The sequence below is a fragment of the Helicoverpa armigera genome, chromosome 15 (assembly GCF_030705265.1).
Source record: "Helicoverpa armigera isolate CAAS_96S chromosome 15, ASM3070526v1, whole genome shotgun sequence".
NCBI classification, from domain to species: Eukaryota; Metazoa; Arthropoda; class Insecta; order Lepidoptera; family Noctuidae; genus Helicoverpa; species Helicoverpa armigera.
The window spans coordinates 2,456,350-2,471,098 of record NC_087134.1 but is presented as its reverse complement, the minus strand read 5'-3'; the positions used below and the strand labels follow the sequence as shown (position 1 = coordinate 2,471,098).

The following is a 14,749-nucleotide window of genomic DNA, read 5'->3' as shown; positions in this document are numbered from 1 at the left end:
AAATTTAGTGAACGCCGTGACTCCACTACGACCTCTAGCGGACATTTTCTTGGCTATACATCATGTAGAAGAACTAGATTCTAGATTTAAATGTTTTTTCTAGTAACGCTTTATGTATACGTAGGTGTAAATATTCGCTCCGTCGCAGGCGCCGGGCCCCACAAAAACACTAGATTTTGAAATTATAATGTCCACACGACTCGATACCGGACGAATGAAATTTGACTTTGGTATAGGTCGACGACTTATCTCCTGACAGATAAGTCTCGTATATTTCGAGGTTGTACATCTATTGAATTTAAGGAAAATAAAAGCTATTTGAACCGTAAGTAACGGGTTGCAGTCTACGGTACTGTGTGTTGAGACTACCTATCTAAATAGGAATCAATTGCTTCGTTTCATTTGGTAGATACCTGAGAGTTAACCATGCAGTTTGTGCGATAATTTTTTCGTATTGTCTGGATTGAGGAGGTCAAATAGGCACCCACTTCATCTAAAACACCGGTACCCAATTCCGTTCGGTTAGATTGGAAGCCGAAGCCCAATATGTAGAGATTTTCAGGCATTTTAGATGTACCCAGGTAGGTATTTTCGTTTTTATAGTCGTATCGTCAATCAATTTTAACTCAGGTATAAGGTGTCGATTATGAAAACTTATAGGTTAAGTTTACGTCGAAAAGCTTTGCTTGTAAAACACCAATACACGAAGCATCAAACGTTTACTGCGGAGTTGTAAAGTTTGACGAGAACTGTGTGATGACGTTTTTAATCTGTAGATTTACGTAAGTAATGGCTATGTATCTTGTTGATACATAGCCAGTCTACGTATCAAAGAAAATGTTGAATTAATCCACTGCCTTTAGAGTGCCTGAAATGATGAAACCATACTGTTCAGAAATGAGAATTGATCGAGTATGCATAATATATCAGTGTTTGTCCCTGATAAGGAGATAATATGGAGGAAGATTGATGTGTCTGACGGACATTGCATATATTTTCAATTTTATGGTTACCATGTTGCTACGAAATGTGCCTGCCAAAGTATATTTTACTTTATTCAAATGTTATTAGGTATAGTGGGATTATAATTACAGTAACTAGGTATACCTGTAACCTAACTATGTATAAGAATTTTAGATGATGACGTTAATTAACACAGCGTTACAACGCGCACTGTGTTAATTAACTATGTTATGTGCTATGTTATGTTATGTGTGTATTAATTATGTTTAAAAACATAGTAGTCCCAATTTCCCAAATAGACTTAGGTAATATTGATGATGACAAGTCCTTTTAAGTTGTGCTTTGCTTGACGTCAGTCTAGCCATATTCTCGCAGCTGCCCAAATGCTCACATACCTAAAGAAAACCCAACAAAAGAACGTGTTTTTGCTATCCCAGTTGCGGAGTCCTCAATAAAATGAATACATGTCAAACTTATGTAGGCAATAGTGTGAACAAGCGAGATATTTTCATCAGTCTCTGGGATTAGTTGAAAACTATTTTTTGTAATATACAGATAGGGACATAGGAAGTCGAGTCGCATTTGTGTTGCAAAATATGCTAATTTGCACCCAGGCTTCTCGATCCTGAATGCAATCGTGATGCATGCATGCATTGTAGGTATTTACTGAACCGATTTAAGTAGGTAAATGAAAGGTGATACTACTGACAGTCTAGTAGTGCCTGAAAAAGGATAGGTAGGTATATAGGCAAGGTAGTAGGGATGTTCCTATTCGGTTGCGGAAAGAGTTAAGTAAGTATCTCCGGACGCGGGTGGAACTACGCGGGAAAAAGCTATATATATACATACCTATATTTGCGTCATAAAACTTTTTTTCATCCCACCATCTCGGAAAGAGTAGTTTTACCCTTTGATATCTGAGCGCAAAAGCAGTTTTTATCCTCTAGAGCGGCAAAGTGATTTGAATTTAGAACATCGTGTGCAATACTCCATTTGTGACAATCTTGATAAGACTTTTCAAACAAATACATTTTAAACAAATAAAATACTGCTTAAAATAATTATTCAATTAATTCAGTAATTTTTATTATTGTTTTTACATAGATTTTTAACCTCGTTTCATTTTTAAACTGAGTTTTCAAATAAATGAACTTTAATAGGTACTTCTTTTTAATTTGATACTCATATGTGCGCGCCATTTTGTTTTTTGCATTTAGTAATTTCCTCGATGAGGTGGGATGAAAAGTTACGTGTTGCACTCGAGTGCAAAGATTTTTCACCTTGTGCTTTTGATTCCTCGCTATCGCTCAGGATTCTAATTATTGAAACACTCGCTACGCTCGTGTTTCAATTTTAGAATCCTTCGCTTGCTCGGTTATCAAAATTGAGCCCGCGGTTAAAAAGCAACTTTGCACTCTTGTATAACAAATAACTATTGTTTTTATCTTGTACTTTCAATAAGATTGATTTCTTTACAAATACTCGTTAATTAACATTGACTCCAAACTAGGGGATCCTGTTTCTTGGCCGCTTTATGACACCATCCAAATTATTCGTTCGTACCTAACGGCTTAGTAATTATGCTCCAAAATTGCATCACTCTATTAGATACCCAATTTTTGAGTTCTAAATACCTAGGCCACGTTTTCATATTTTTTGTCTCATTATTTATTATTCCTTACCAACCCAAGTAACTACTTAAATTAACTGGAAGCTTTTGGAATACCTATATATGTTACAGCCAAAGTGATTAAATATATATTATACATAATGACTGGTCATTGTATATAATACCCAAATTGACTAGACAGTGTGATAGATTAATCACTTTATCTGGATCTAATTCATAATAGCTGGTCAAAGTTAGCCAAAGTAATAAATATGGTATAATCGTCTGACTACTTACTAATTCTTAGAAACGGCTCAAGTTATTATCGACTCTTTTTATGATAAAACATCAAATGATTCCTCCCACTATGTGAGAGCAGCGTGAGGGACTCAGAGAGCGTGAGCGTGAGCGTGCAGCATGAGGTCAGACTGTTAGTGGCTTAAACCCACGCGTTGAACAACGAGCGCCGCCAAGACGGGCCCGTGTCTCCCAGGAGACGGAAGGCCGATAAGGCACCCGAACTCATCGCACAGGCTCACGTCTACGGTGGCTGGGAGTCGTCTCTCGACCACACAGAAGGAGACGATGGTATCCCAGTACCTCTCGCCCCTGACCGTGGCTTGAACCAGGGCCGGGTGCGAGAGGTCGCCGCTGCCGACTGCCTCGACGAAGACACGGCGGTGCCCTTCCCGGGCAGGGCACACTCCGGGCCGTCGGTACAGTGGCCCGAGCCACACTTCAAAGAAGAGACTTTTCGCTACTGTTATGTGGTGCACTGTGCTAACCAACCTTTTTCGAATTATATTAAGGTCAGCTACCAGGCACTTTAGTTAGTTAACATGAAATAATGATCTTTACCCACTTGTTTTATTACATTATCTAAGTCTATGGAGATATTATATAAAATTGCTAGTTAATGTGATTAATTCTGTGTCAATTATCACTTTATCCAAATTGAGTAGATATTATAAATAATAGCTAGATGATATGTATAATATGCGGACTTATCACTTTGGCTGTAACATATATATTAATTATTGTGTTGCTTATAAAGTGATGAAATAGGTTAACTAGTGTAAAAAAAATAAGAAAATGTAGTGGGATCCTTAATCGTGGAAAATGGGGACTATAGATAACTCGTTCGTATTGTGAAAATTTCATACCTACAGCTTGCCATAGATGCCTGAGCGATACTTAGCGCCTGGCGCTAGTACCTACTCGTGTCGATATTTAACAGATGATAAGTAAACCCCAAATTAAATAATTGGCATTAGGAAATCAGGGCCCATTCCAGGTAAATTAGTTTGGCGATGTTTAGGAACTGTACCGATGAATCAGACGATGGCGTCAGGACCTTTGAATAGAAGTGTGTATTTTAAATATTCCAAATCGAGTTCACGAACCTCATTTATGGTCATTATCCTAATAAAATTGATACCCTTTAAAACAAATCCTGCATTCTGTTGAGTTCGAAGACCAGGCGGGGGTTGTTGGCCGGCCTTTCGATCTACGTAACCCGCCCAAAAAGAATAAGTTCCTAAATGGTTCAAAAATCTAAACGAGGTCGTGGACCTTTGTAAATCAGTTCCGTAAGCAAAAAATTTTTTTTCTACATATTAAAAGGACTCACGGCGTCATGACTTTACCTTGACGTGATTAAATACAACCTTCGAATATTCGTCACTAAAATAGAAGGTCGTTGAACTTCATTTACTAATGTAATGACGAGAATTGTTTTACAATTAATTTAAATTAATATTTTTAGTAACAAATGTCACGGTATCGGTTGAACACTGCCGACTACCTGTGAGCCGAATGTGACAAACACTTTTTTGCTATTCCATTAAGTTAATTTGAAATAATTTATGTAATCTTTAATTGGATTTAAGTAATTTGCATACAGATTAAATTAAAAATATATTTTATTGAACAGAAAGGTTTTGTTTAGGTTGCTAAATGTTGCACTTTGATAGTAAGGTACTCGGATCGTTACCTGGAAGTTAGGGAGGGTAAATATGCGATGCAATTATAAATGAGCATGCGCACATGGATTACACCCTTTGTTACAGTCTCTCTCTCGTACAAGTGACCTGGCTGTTTATCCAGAGCACTGCATGCAAAACAGCCTTTCATCACATCGTGTATCACTTAGGCTTCACCATTTCCGTGATATTTTTCACCTATTCAGGCCCCTCATAAATAATACGAATTTCAAGAGTAGGTGCCCAGAGACAAACAACGCAACGCAACGTCAAAAAACAAGTCACGCCATTCCTATGTATGTAGAACACATCTGCGTAGAACTACTAATAAATAAAATATTTAATTCTTTATCGATCGTCTTACATACGGCTAGTACATAATGATTAATTGTATTGTAGTTTGGCGCCAAAATTCCTTACAAAAACCAGCCTGAACGGCCGTGACTCTTTGTAGCAAAAAACTGTGAAGGTATTGAGTATTGAACTTGCCGAGATAACTCGATAGATATGGATCTATAAGCTCAAATCTGCCAATAAGTAATAATAATGAGCGTACTGTCCGCTCAACACATAAATAATATTGATCTCGATGCCTTTCAGTAAAGGTCGAAACATGGCAAGGTCTTTGAGGGAAAAAAGCATTTTGCATCAATGTTGTTCTTTTTATAACACGTAATACATTTATTCAGGAACAGGTAAGGACAACACGATAGGTAATTTTGAAAATTTATTCTTTGTAACGTCTCAACACATGAGGAGCAACAAAAAGTATTTAGGTTAACATTAATGAATTATCAAAGCCCACGATTGCTGCGGATGGCGACCTGCAGAAGAGGTTCAGTAGCTATCAACGACAGGTGAGCAGTACATTTTATCGCCGCAAAGCTTTTTCGCTGCAATCTGACGGTCACGTTCACGACGCATTTCCTTTAAGAAACAGAAACAACAATTTTCACGAATGATAAGAGCACACCCTACACATCTCCAAATCATAAAAAAAGTTAAACTCAACTGAAAATAAAATGCCGCTAAAAACGTAGTAATTTATTTGTTAGGATCGAGTGATTTCAGAGAAGCCAAAACTGAAATACCTACTTTCATTAGTTGAGTGACTTTTTCATGAGTGAGTAAAATATGCTACCTACTTTCCTCAAGTACAAGATCGGTGTTTAGACCATTAATAGTTATTTGTTATACAAGAGTGCAAAGTTGCTTTTTAACCGCGAGCTCAATTTTGATGACCGAGCAAGCGAAGGATTCTAAAATTGAAACACGAGCGTAGCGAGTGTTTCAATAATTAGAATCCTGAGCGATAGCGAGGGAATCAAAAGAGCTCAAGGTGAAAAATCTTTGCACTCGAGTGCAACACGTAACTTTTCATCCCACCTCATCGAGGAAATTACTAAATGCAAAAAAACAAAATGGCGCGCACATACGAGTATCAAATTAAAAAGATGTACCTATTAAAGTTCATATATTTGAAAACTCACTTTAAAAATGAAACGACGTTAAAAATCTGTGTAAAAACAATAATAAAAAATACTTAATTAATTGAATAATTATTTTAAGCAGTATTTTATTTGTTTAATATGTATTTGTTTGAAAAGTCTTATCAAGATTGTCACAAATGGAGTATTGCACACGATGTTCTAAATTCAAATCACTTTGCCGCTCTAGAGGATAAAAACGACTTTTGCGCTCAGATATCAAAGGGTAAAACTACTCTTTCCGAGATGGTGGGATGAAAAATATTTTTTTTATATCACGGGTTTTGTTGCGTACGTTTCGCAAGATATCTATAGGAATCCTAAGTCCTAAGTGAAACAGCGTAGGTATATTTGGTTACCTACGTGTTAATGAGCTTTCCCATCTGAAGTTGAGACTAGGACCTACCCAAATTCACCATAAACTTAGCGCCTGTGAAAAACCTAGAAGTACGTAGGGACTTACTTAATGGAAACATTTCGTGCAGGCGCTAAGTTTCAAATCTTAGGTTCCGATAGGTAGGTATAGTTAACAAGTCTGAAATTATGATTTATATGTACCTATTTACTTACATAAAATCTCCTGAACTGCTTCATATGAGTCTGGCATTCCCTAAAGTCGTCGATCAAGTAAGAGCATTTCTTGACTCCTCGGCCAAAGCCGTATGCCTCCAAGCAGTCCAACAATGCCATCTCCTGTTGCGCACAGCGTCCTAACATTTGATGGGAATGTATTCCCCCTGTTATATCCGTGAATGGGGATAGAAAAAAAGGTGACAGAAAGTACAACATCTTTGCAGCTGTAAAATTAACGATATACCAATGTAAAATGCAAGAATAAGATCCTGTGATACGATCCAATTCTTTAATGGGCAGATTTGACAGGATAGCCAAAATTTTTTCATAAAAATATCTATGAGAACCAGTATTTGTCCTGACAATGCTGAGCACTGACCTCTATATTTACCACTGGACAGGCTGTTGTCATCGTGCTTTTGTGCCCGTTTGATAATCGCCATTTTGGCGCTGTTAGACGTAGCGAGTGCCTGTGGTACTAAAATTATTTTTACAGTGAACCAATGAACAAACACGTCTCTCACAGCCATTTGAAATTATACGTCAAAATTAGTTCTGTGGACACTCGCTTAGACGATATTGGCGCTTCAAATGGGCCCAAAAAAATTGCTGTCAAACGTACGGAACAGCCGGTCCAGTGAAAAATATAGAGGTCAGTGATGCTGAGCATGTCAGTGCAAGGAGGTCCAATGCACAAGAATAAAACCACCTTACTGAGATAAAATTTAAAATGAGCGATGCCAACATGCGAGGCGAAATGATGTGGGAACAGTCCCAGAAAAGTAAAAATGCTAAATAGAAATCTTCCCCATTTCAATATCTAAGTGAATTTAACCATATTATGACTTTCCTAGTCGCTGACAGTTCATATTGGGTAAAAATGAATTTGTATTGATGAATTGTAATGAATATTCGTAATTTGCCTACTTTATGATATCTCCGAGCAAGAGCTTTAGATGAAAAATTAATAAAGTATTTTTATAATAATAACATTATTACTTTATTGACTCTATATGAGAAGCTATTTTACCTCTTTCAGATTTACAAGTAGTTTTGTAATGCCCTGTAAATCCCTTTTTAAAATAATTTACCCTTAGCAATAAAATTGCCTAATGTCTATAATAAAATACACTCTATTTTATTTGAATATAGTTTGTAGAAGCATTAAAAATAAATATCCTGATTGTAATATTTTATTTACACAGTATTACAGTTGAGTGGCAGAATAAATTGTAACTATTGAAAGGAGTGCTAAGCATATTTAGAAACTGTCTACTTTAGGTGTTACATATTGGTTGTCTCCCTTCAGTTTTCCTTCAGCTATTTGTCTGTCACGTTCCCTGCGCATTGCCTGTAACCAATAAATATGAGTGATTAATTAATATGCAAAGATTTCTTATATAAACTACAGAACCTATAATTTCTCTATGCACAAAGTCTCAAGTATATTTTCTCTTGTTTCGTGAATATATAGTTCTTATCTTATAAGACATCCACTGCTAATCATACGCTTCCCCCACTGATTAACAAAAAAACAGGTTGGAAGTGACCCGGGTCCTGTACCTTATCAGTATATGTATAAAAGACATGGTCTTTTAAGTTATAGGCCAAAGGTATAGTAAGAACTATTTTAGAAAACAGATTACACCTTGGCACCATAGACACACCATAGCCAGTGAGATTTGTTTTGACAAAACATTATGAAGTTGCTAGAAAACAATAGTTGTAACATACCATAAATCGTTTGTACTGTTTCATAGATGTCTGACACTCATGGAAATCACCAAATAAATGGGAGCACTTGATCTTTCCGCGCTCAAGCCCGTAGGCCTCCAGGCAATCCATGTAGCGACCCTCCTCCTTCTGGCATCGTCCCAGCATTTGATGAGAGTGAATACCTCCCGTCAAATCCGTGAACGGGGAACGTAAGAATGGTGAAATCGACATTGTTGTCGCTGAAAAATCACAAAAAATACCCTGTTTCACCCTGTCTAGGTTACAAAATTACGTAAACAAATGACATCTGATAATTAAATGTTTATGTGTTGCATTTGAATTAATTAATTTCGTACTCCGTGTAAGTTGATGAAAACAATTGAAAATTAACTGCTTTCGTCAGTGGATAATGATTACCTTTATATTTTTCAAAAATCGAATACAATCACTGGAATAGAAATGCCACTAATGCCAGAAGTTTTGACAGACAATGACAGAAAACCAATTGATGACAGACATGTTAACGATCAGGAACTTATCTGCTTACATAAAATAATGTAACGAACACAAGTGCCGTATGTAATGTAAACGCAAATAAACTCTTGGAATGAAATAATCATATCTGATTTAGAATTTAAATGGACACATTGTTTAAGAAAGTAACAATATATTTTTTAACTTGACTGTTGCTGGCTTTGTAAATTGAAAATGTTTTGATTGAAGCATTGAAGCTGTCGGATGACAACTGTCAAAAACAGCTGTCGCCTCGCCAGGCACTAGAACATAAACTTTCCACGTATTTTTTAAATTATTTACATAAAAAGTACCTACATTAGACTACAATAACAATGGATCAGTGGGTCAGTGAAGGATTATCCAAAATTCTAGATTTTCAGATACCAGATGATATGATAAAGTAAGTTCAAATACAGAATCTTAGAAACAACATCTTCACCTTCTACTGTGATTACCTTTTAACTTTTGAATTATGTTTATATATTCCGCCAAACTAACGCATGTCTACTTTAATTAACCATTGCCTTCAATTTCAGATACATTTTATCCATAGAAAGTGAGAAGGATTTAAATGAATACATGAAAACTTTGTTGGACTTCGATAACCCTCAACATAAAGGTTTCTTCTTAGAATTGTGCAAGAAGAAGTTCCCGAGCAGAGGTAAATAAGCAAACAATAGTCTTAATCCTCTATATATTTTTGGTAAAAAAAAAATTAAAACACCTGAAGTAATTTCTATTATTGTGCAATATTATCGCAATCCAAATTGAAAAGCTACCCACCAACTTACTCGTTAACATAGATATAAAAAATCAATTTTATAAAAATTTCACACATCTATACAATCTTCATAAACTTAATATTTTTTTGCCCAACAATTCCAGCATCTCTTCCCAAACAGCAGAAAAAGAAAATATCAAAGAACAAGCAACAGGCTGACTTCATCAGCAATGAGGCACCGATACCACAGCCGGAGCCAGTAGAAACCGACTCCAAGTCTAAGAAGAAGACCAAGTTTGTGAACTTGTACTCCCAAGAGGGGAAGAACGCTCAGGTTGTCATCATAAAAGGTATGTTGGTTATCCTTCATTTGTTTTTTATATGAGTTAGCCAAAGTGTTCTGATGTCTGATTACAGTTTGAATAAGGAATAGGTGAGGTCAGAAGTTATGAAGTGATGTTCTTGTGTTTCAAACTCAAACTAAAAAATGAAATCAGGTAGGCCTAAAGGAAACATTTGAATTCATACAACATGTAGAATCACTATCCCCCTTACTTATAAAATCTCTAATCACCTTCTAAGCAACATTTTAACTAATCACTACTTAAAGTCTTAAGTAGTGATTAAATGTTAGTTAAGACATGCTTAAGCAACGTTTATAAGTAAGAATTTTCTTAAACAGCCCTTAAGTATTACTTATATTTAATTCACGTTTATAAGTTGTAATTTTAAAAATATGAACTTGCAGGGCGACATCACTGTGACTGCCAGGCATCTAAACACGAGCTAGTGAACAACTGTATTCAATGCGGCCGCGTCGTCTGCAAGCAGGAGGGCTCTGGTCCATGCCTGTTCTGTGGCAATCTGGTAATTATACAATTATTATTTTATATAAAAACTGTACACTTCATCTTTTTTTTATATTTGAACTAGCATATTAACCGCTCGTTTTGGCGTTTATACGTCGCGGGTAACAGTCGCGACATTTTTAGGAATTGTCAATTACTGGTTTGAGCAAATGTTCAATACAAGCATGTATAGGCGGTCAAATCTGTTCGAGTGAGAGCAGTCTAATGCCGTGCAAAGTATTCTAAAAGTTTATGAGGGAAGATTTCATTACCACTTTCACGCCACATTTCACGCCACATTTTACCTGTTGAAAACAAGGAAGTAATAATAAGCCCCTATTTAAGAAAGAAAGTATCCCTCATTCTTAATTCAACAATACCTAATTGCCTCTTCCAAATAATGAGTCATTTAATTCATCATGACCACACATTCCAGGTGTGCACTCCAGAAGAGCAGAAAGAGTTGAACACAAAGACTAAAGGTGCTGCTAAACTGATGGAGACGCTGATGGAACGAAGCAGGCCTAAAGGATGGGAAGCTGCTGTCTCACATAGAAACAGATTGCTGGAGTATGATCGTACCAGGTATGAGCAAATGGGTTTAAATTTCAACCTTACCTGGGATTTCGACAGTCTTATTAATAATCATGGATTAAAGTAACTCTCCATCTTTATAGATTTTCACAGGATTTTTAAACATTACGCCGCCACATTTCTGAAGAAAGAAAGAAATAAAGATAATTTATTTTGTTAAAACATGGGTATATGTTTGCAAAACATAGGTATTGTTAAACATGAGGTGTTAAGATTAGGTAGGTTAGAGCCATACATGTTTTGCCTGTAATTGGCATACAATTTTTTTTTACATAACTAGGCAGGTATATTATTTAGCGAATATCAAAAGCGAAGTTAGGCATCATTAAGGTATTCATTAACTGTATAAAAACATTTCGTAATCAGGAACTCTTTTAATTTAAATTTATTTAATGGGAGCTCCTTTATACATTTAGGTATTTTGTTATATAAAACAGGAGCTAGGCAGAATATGCTCTTATGCATCAGTGCAGTGTTGCATGGCACAATGCACAGTTTGTCATTGTCTCTGCGAGTACGACTACTTATATCAGCAAGGCGACTAAATAATTTTGTGTTGCTCTTAACAAATGTAGCTACTTCGTATATAAACAAAGAAGGGACTTTGGTTTCATTCTCAATATACAATGTCAATTGTATCGACTTTATTTTCAGTAACACTGTCATAGTACCACATACAGACTAAAATTAGAGACTTCTTTTGTTTTTTGTATGCTTTTTCAACAATTGCAGTTTTAATTTTTACCGAGACATTGAAGATCAAAGTTAATTTAAAATGAAAGTAAAATGAACTTTTCAATATCGATCCAATATCAAATCACTAATAAGCAACAATCAACTCTATCCCCTCACAATAAGTACCACTTTCCCTACCCCTCTAGCGAGCGTCGCACGCGCGTGACGGACGACGACAGCGACTACTTCAGCGCCAACAGCGTGTGGCTCAACTCCGCCGAGAAGGGCAAGCTGGAGAAGTACCAGCAGTCGCTGCATGAGAAGAAACATGGCTCCAGGCTTAATAAGAAGATGACTTTCGATTTTGCTGGTGAGTTGTATATTTATGTGCATCTGCAGAGAGAATTGCATGAAAATCCAGGGGTTGGATGTGTCCTTATACTAGAGGTATATACATTCTATTTATTTATATACAGCCAATTCTGGTTTCGAGAAATATAAGTCACAAATATCTTATCAATAAACAAACTCTACTCTGGTCCGATTATAACATGGCTGATGTGAGTGAACGGTGAGTTCCAATATGATTTCCAAAAAATAAATCCATGACAATCGTGATTCTAGGGCTTTTGGTTTCCCAAAACAAAACCTTCAAATGACTAAAGTTTTGGCAGCTGAGACTAAATATAACACTAAAACTTATGTTTCCAGGTCGCCAAATAGTAGAAGACAATACAATAGACTACGAGCCTGATGAGGAGCAGATCAGACAGATGACCAGCTCCGGCACCGACAGTGGACGGCAGCAGCAACACGACTTGTTCATAGGAGTGCCCAGTGACAGGGATGTGGCGCCAGGAGTCAACGCGCCACTGCTGCAGGTAACACATACTGATGACGAGCAGACCAGACAGATGACGAAAATCTAAAATCAAATAAATTTATAATATCTAAAATTCAAACTTGGCAACAGCACATTCTGAACGTCAAAAATTAACAAAAGATAGCCCCCAAAACGCCAAGTCTTCGCAACTTCCTAAGTGTTTTTAAATACTCCCATAACTACCAAATCCTCTGAAATCCCCGTGCTTACTCCTTACGATTAGTATATCACATTAATAACTACTTAACATTATCTCCTCCCCAGTTCGACCCATCAGTGGAGACACAAAGCTTCGCCGCGGCCACCGCCGGTCACCCGGGGCAGTACACGCCGCGCGTGCAGGACGCGGCGCTGCAGGAGATGAGCGACACCGCGCGCTGCCTCTCCATGCACCAGCCCTGGGCATCGCTGCTCGTCGAGGGGATCAAGCTGTGAGTAGCAAGTAGACTACACAGGAACTACGCCGGCGCTACGCGAGTGCTACACAAGGACTACGTCGGCGCTATGCTAGAGCTACGCAAGGACTACGCCAGTGCTACGCTGGGGCTACGTTAGGACTACGCTATGACTACGAGAGAGCAACGCTACGGTTACGCAGTGGTCACGTTAGATCTACGCTGAGTCTACGTAGTGACTACGCCATGGCTACGAAAGAGCTACGCTATGGCTACACAGTGGTTACGTTGGGGCTACTGTTAAACGGTACGGTTTAACTACGCGATAACTACGCATGAACTACGTTAAGGCTACGCAAAAACAGAATAGTAGTGTAAAATAAATAAAAGAAAATTCTCCTAAAACACAATTCATTAACTTTGTGCCCTTATAACATTTAGAGCTCTGATCATATTTTTTCTGTAACTTTCAGTCATGAAGGTCGTACATGGTACTCGAGTCATCGCGGCCGGCTCTGGATCGCGTCAACCGTGAAGCCGCCTGATCAAGAGATTGTGAGGGCCATTGAAAACCAGTACCGAGTGTTATATCCAGGTAATTTTAATATTAGTGACTGATCAACGGATTCTATCATCGTCTGCTTAGCCTTTTCCCAATTTGGGTGGCTTCCATCCTAACCGCAAACAGCTGAATACCAGTTTAATATATTGAAGACTGCCAATCTGAACTCCACTTTTTATCCATGTGAGGGAAGTAGTACTTTTGGGAAATAAGTCAAACCGTGAGGGCTAGTAATAGAATATAAACAAAAGCATAATATTGCATTCTAATTCTTCCCTTATTTTTTAAGTACATAGTTTTTTTTATGAAAATGTGTCATTTGTTTCAGAGACTGAAGTAAAGTTTCCATCGTTCTATCCAACTGGGTGCCTGCTCGGGTGTGTCAACGTAGACGACGTATTACCGCAGGAAGAGTATCAGAAAAAGTAAGTTTTAAGCATAAACTTCTGCTAACAATTTTACACCTGTCTATTGAACACTACTTACACATACGGGTAAAAGCCCATAGCCTTCCAAAATAAATGAGCTATCTAACACGAAAGATGTTTTCTAAACAATCCTACAGCTCCTGAGATTATAGCGTTTAAATCTTATCATCATTGGAGTTATTATTTTATCGCTTGACAAAAAAATATTGACAGATGTTTTAATAAATGACTTTGGCTGCTCTATTCGCTTTTTATTTCTTTGAAGTTAATTAATTCTAAAATCGGTCAATATTTCAATTATTTTATTCCATAAAAAGGTAATTACATATTATTCTATTCTATTCTCAGGTACCCGGGCGGTGAGAGTGACAGTCCCTACGTGTTCATATGTTCCAATCCTGTCAGTCTCAGGCTACGGTTCCCGGTCAAAGGAGCTCATAAAATATGTGAGTTATTTCTATTTTCTATTCTATTCTGTATATTACTATTTGTTATAGGTAGATTAGTATTAAAATGCCCTTTCTACGTACTTATTTTTTTCTACATAGGTAAATGGCTCTTGAGACAAGTTTAAGAAAAGCGGGCATTAATATCGATTTTCGTATTGTTTTAGATGCGTTGGATAAGACAATCCACCAGGCGGCAGTTAAATGTATACAGAAGATGTCCAAAATACATTCCAATGCTGCTTTACAGGTCGATATGGCTATCTAATATTTATTTATGTAATATGCATACAATAAAACACACTTTATTTGTAAAGAAAGTTCTTTTATTTACACAATTCATAACTAAAA

The 14,749-nt window shown here is 37.0% G+C and overlaps 3 protein-coding genes across 5 annotated transcripts in view; 1 reads left to right on the top strand and 2 right to left on the bottom strand.

The window, feature by feature from the left end:
- Window positions 1-5,268: 5,268 nt before the first annotated feature.
- Window positions 5,269-6,944, bottom strand: LOC110371283 (NADH dehydrogenase [ubiquinone] iron-sulfur protein 5). Its single transcript, XM_021327446.3, has 2 exons — window positions 6,612-6,944; window positions 5,269-5,481 (listed from the first exon to the last, which is right to left on the bottom strand). The coding sequence occupies exons 1-2, from the start codon at window positions 6,828-6,830 to the stop codon at window positions 5,392-5,394; spliced, it is 309 nt and encodes a 102-aa protein (XP_021183121.1). The 5' UTR covers window positions 6,831-6,944; the 3' UTR covers window positions 5,269-5,391.
- Window positions 6,945-7,793: 849 nt separating this feature from the next.
- The window catches only part of LOC110371251 (NADH dehydrogenase [ubiquinone] iron-sulfur protein 5), a 71,378-nt gene continuing 64,422 nt past the window's right edge, over window positions 7,794-14,749 (bottom strand). For 2 of the 3 annotated variants that reach the window (XM_064037977.1, XM_064037976.1), the window contains exons 2-3: window positions 8,349-8,571; window positions 7,794-7,965 (exon numbers count right to left, since the gene is read on the bottom strand). In XM_064037977.1, coding sequence (XP_063894047.1) covers window positions 7,876-7,965; window positions 8,349-8,561 — 303 coding nt within the window. In that variant the 5' untranslated portion in view covers window positions 8,562-8,571 and the 3' untranslated portion in view covers window positions 7,794-7,875. Of the gene's footprint in view, window positions 7,966-8,348; window positions 8,572-8,747; window positions 8,802-14,749 lie in introns of those variants that run through there. The other variant, XM_021327408.3, reaches the window with a different exon arrangement.
- On the top strand, window positions 9,087-14,718 carry LOC110371250 (activating signal cointegrator 1). The gene is made up of 12 exons (XM_064038171.1): window positions 9,087-9,246; window positions 9,383-9,507; window positions 9,732-9,917; window positions 10,316-10,434; window positions 10,852-11,000; window positions 11,891-12,054; window positions 12,396-12,565; window positions 12,832-12,998; window positions 13,436-13,557; window positions 13,853-13,949; window positions 14,301-14,398; window positions 14,566-14,718. The coding sequence occupies exons 1-12, from the start codon at window positions 9,179-9,181 to the stop codon at window positions 14,664-14,666; spliced, it is 1,566 nt and encodes a 521-aa protein (XP_063894241.1). The 5' UTR covers window positions 9,087-9,178; the 3' UTR covers window positions 14,667-14,718.

Excerpts from the sequence above, each read along its gene's own strand:
- LOC110371250 (XM_064038171.1), top strand. The coding sequence starts at position 9,179 with ATGGATCAGTGGGTCAGTGAAGGATTATCCAAAATTCTAGATTTTCAG. Across the intron at positions 9,247-9,382 it reads ATACCAGATGATATGATAAA|ATACATTTTATCCATAGAAA; the intron begins GTAAGTTCAAAT and ends CTTCAATTTCAG. Across the intron at positions 10,435-10,851 it reads GCCTGTTCTGTGGCAATCTG|GTGTGCACTCCAGAAGAGCA; the intron begins GTAATTATACAA and ends CACACATTCCAG.
- LOC110371283 (XM_021327446.3), bottom strand. The coding sequence starts at position 6,830 with ATGTTGTACTTTCTGTCACCTTTTTTTCTATCCCCATTCACGGATATA. Across the intron at positions 5,482-6,611 it reads AGCAGTTCAGGAGATTTTAT|GAAATGCGTCGTGAACGTGA; the intron begins GTAAGTAAATAG and ends TGTTTCTTAAAG.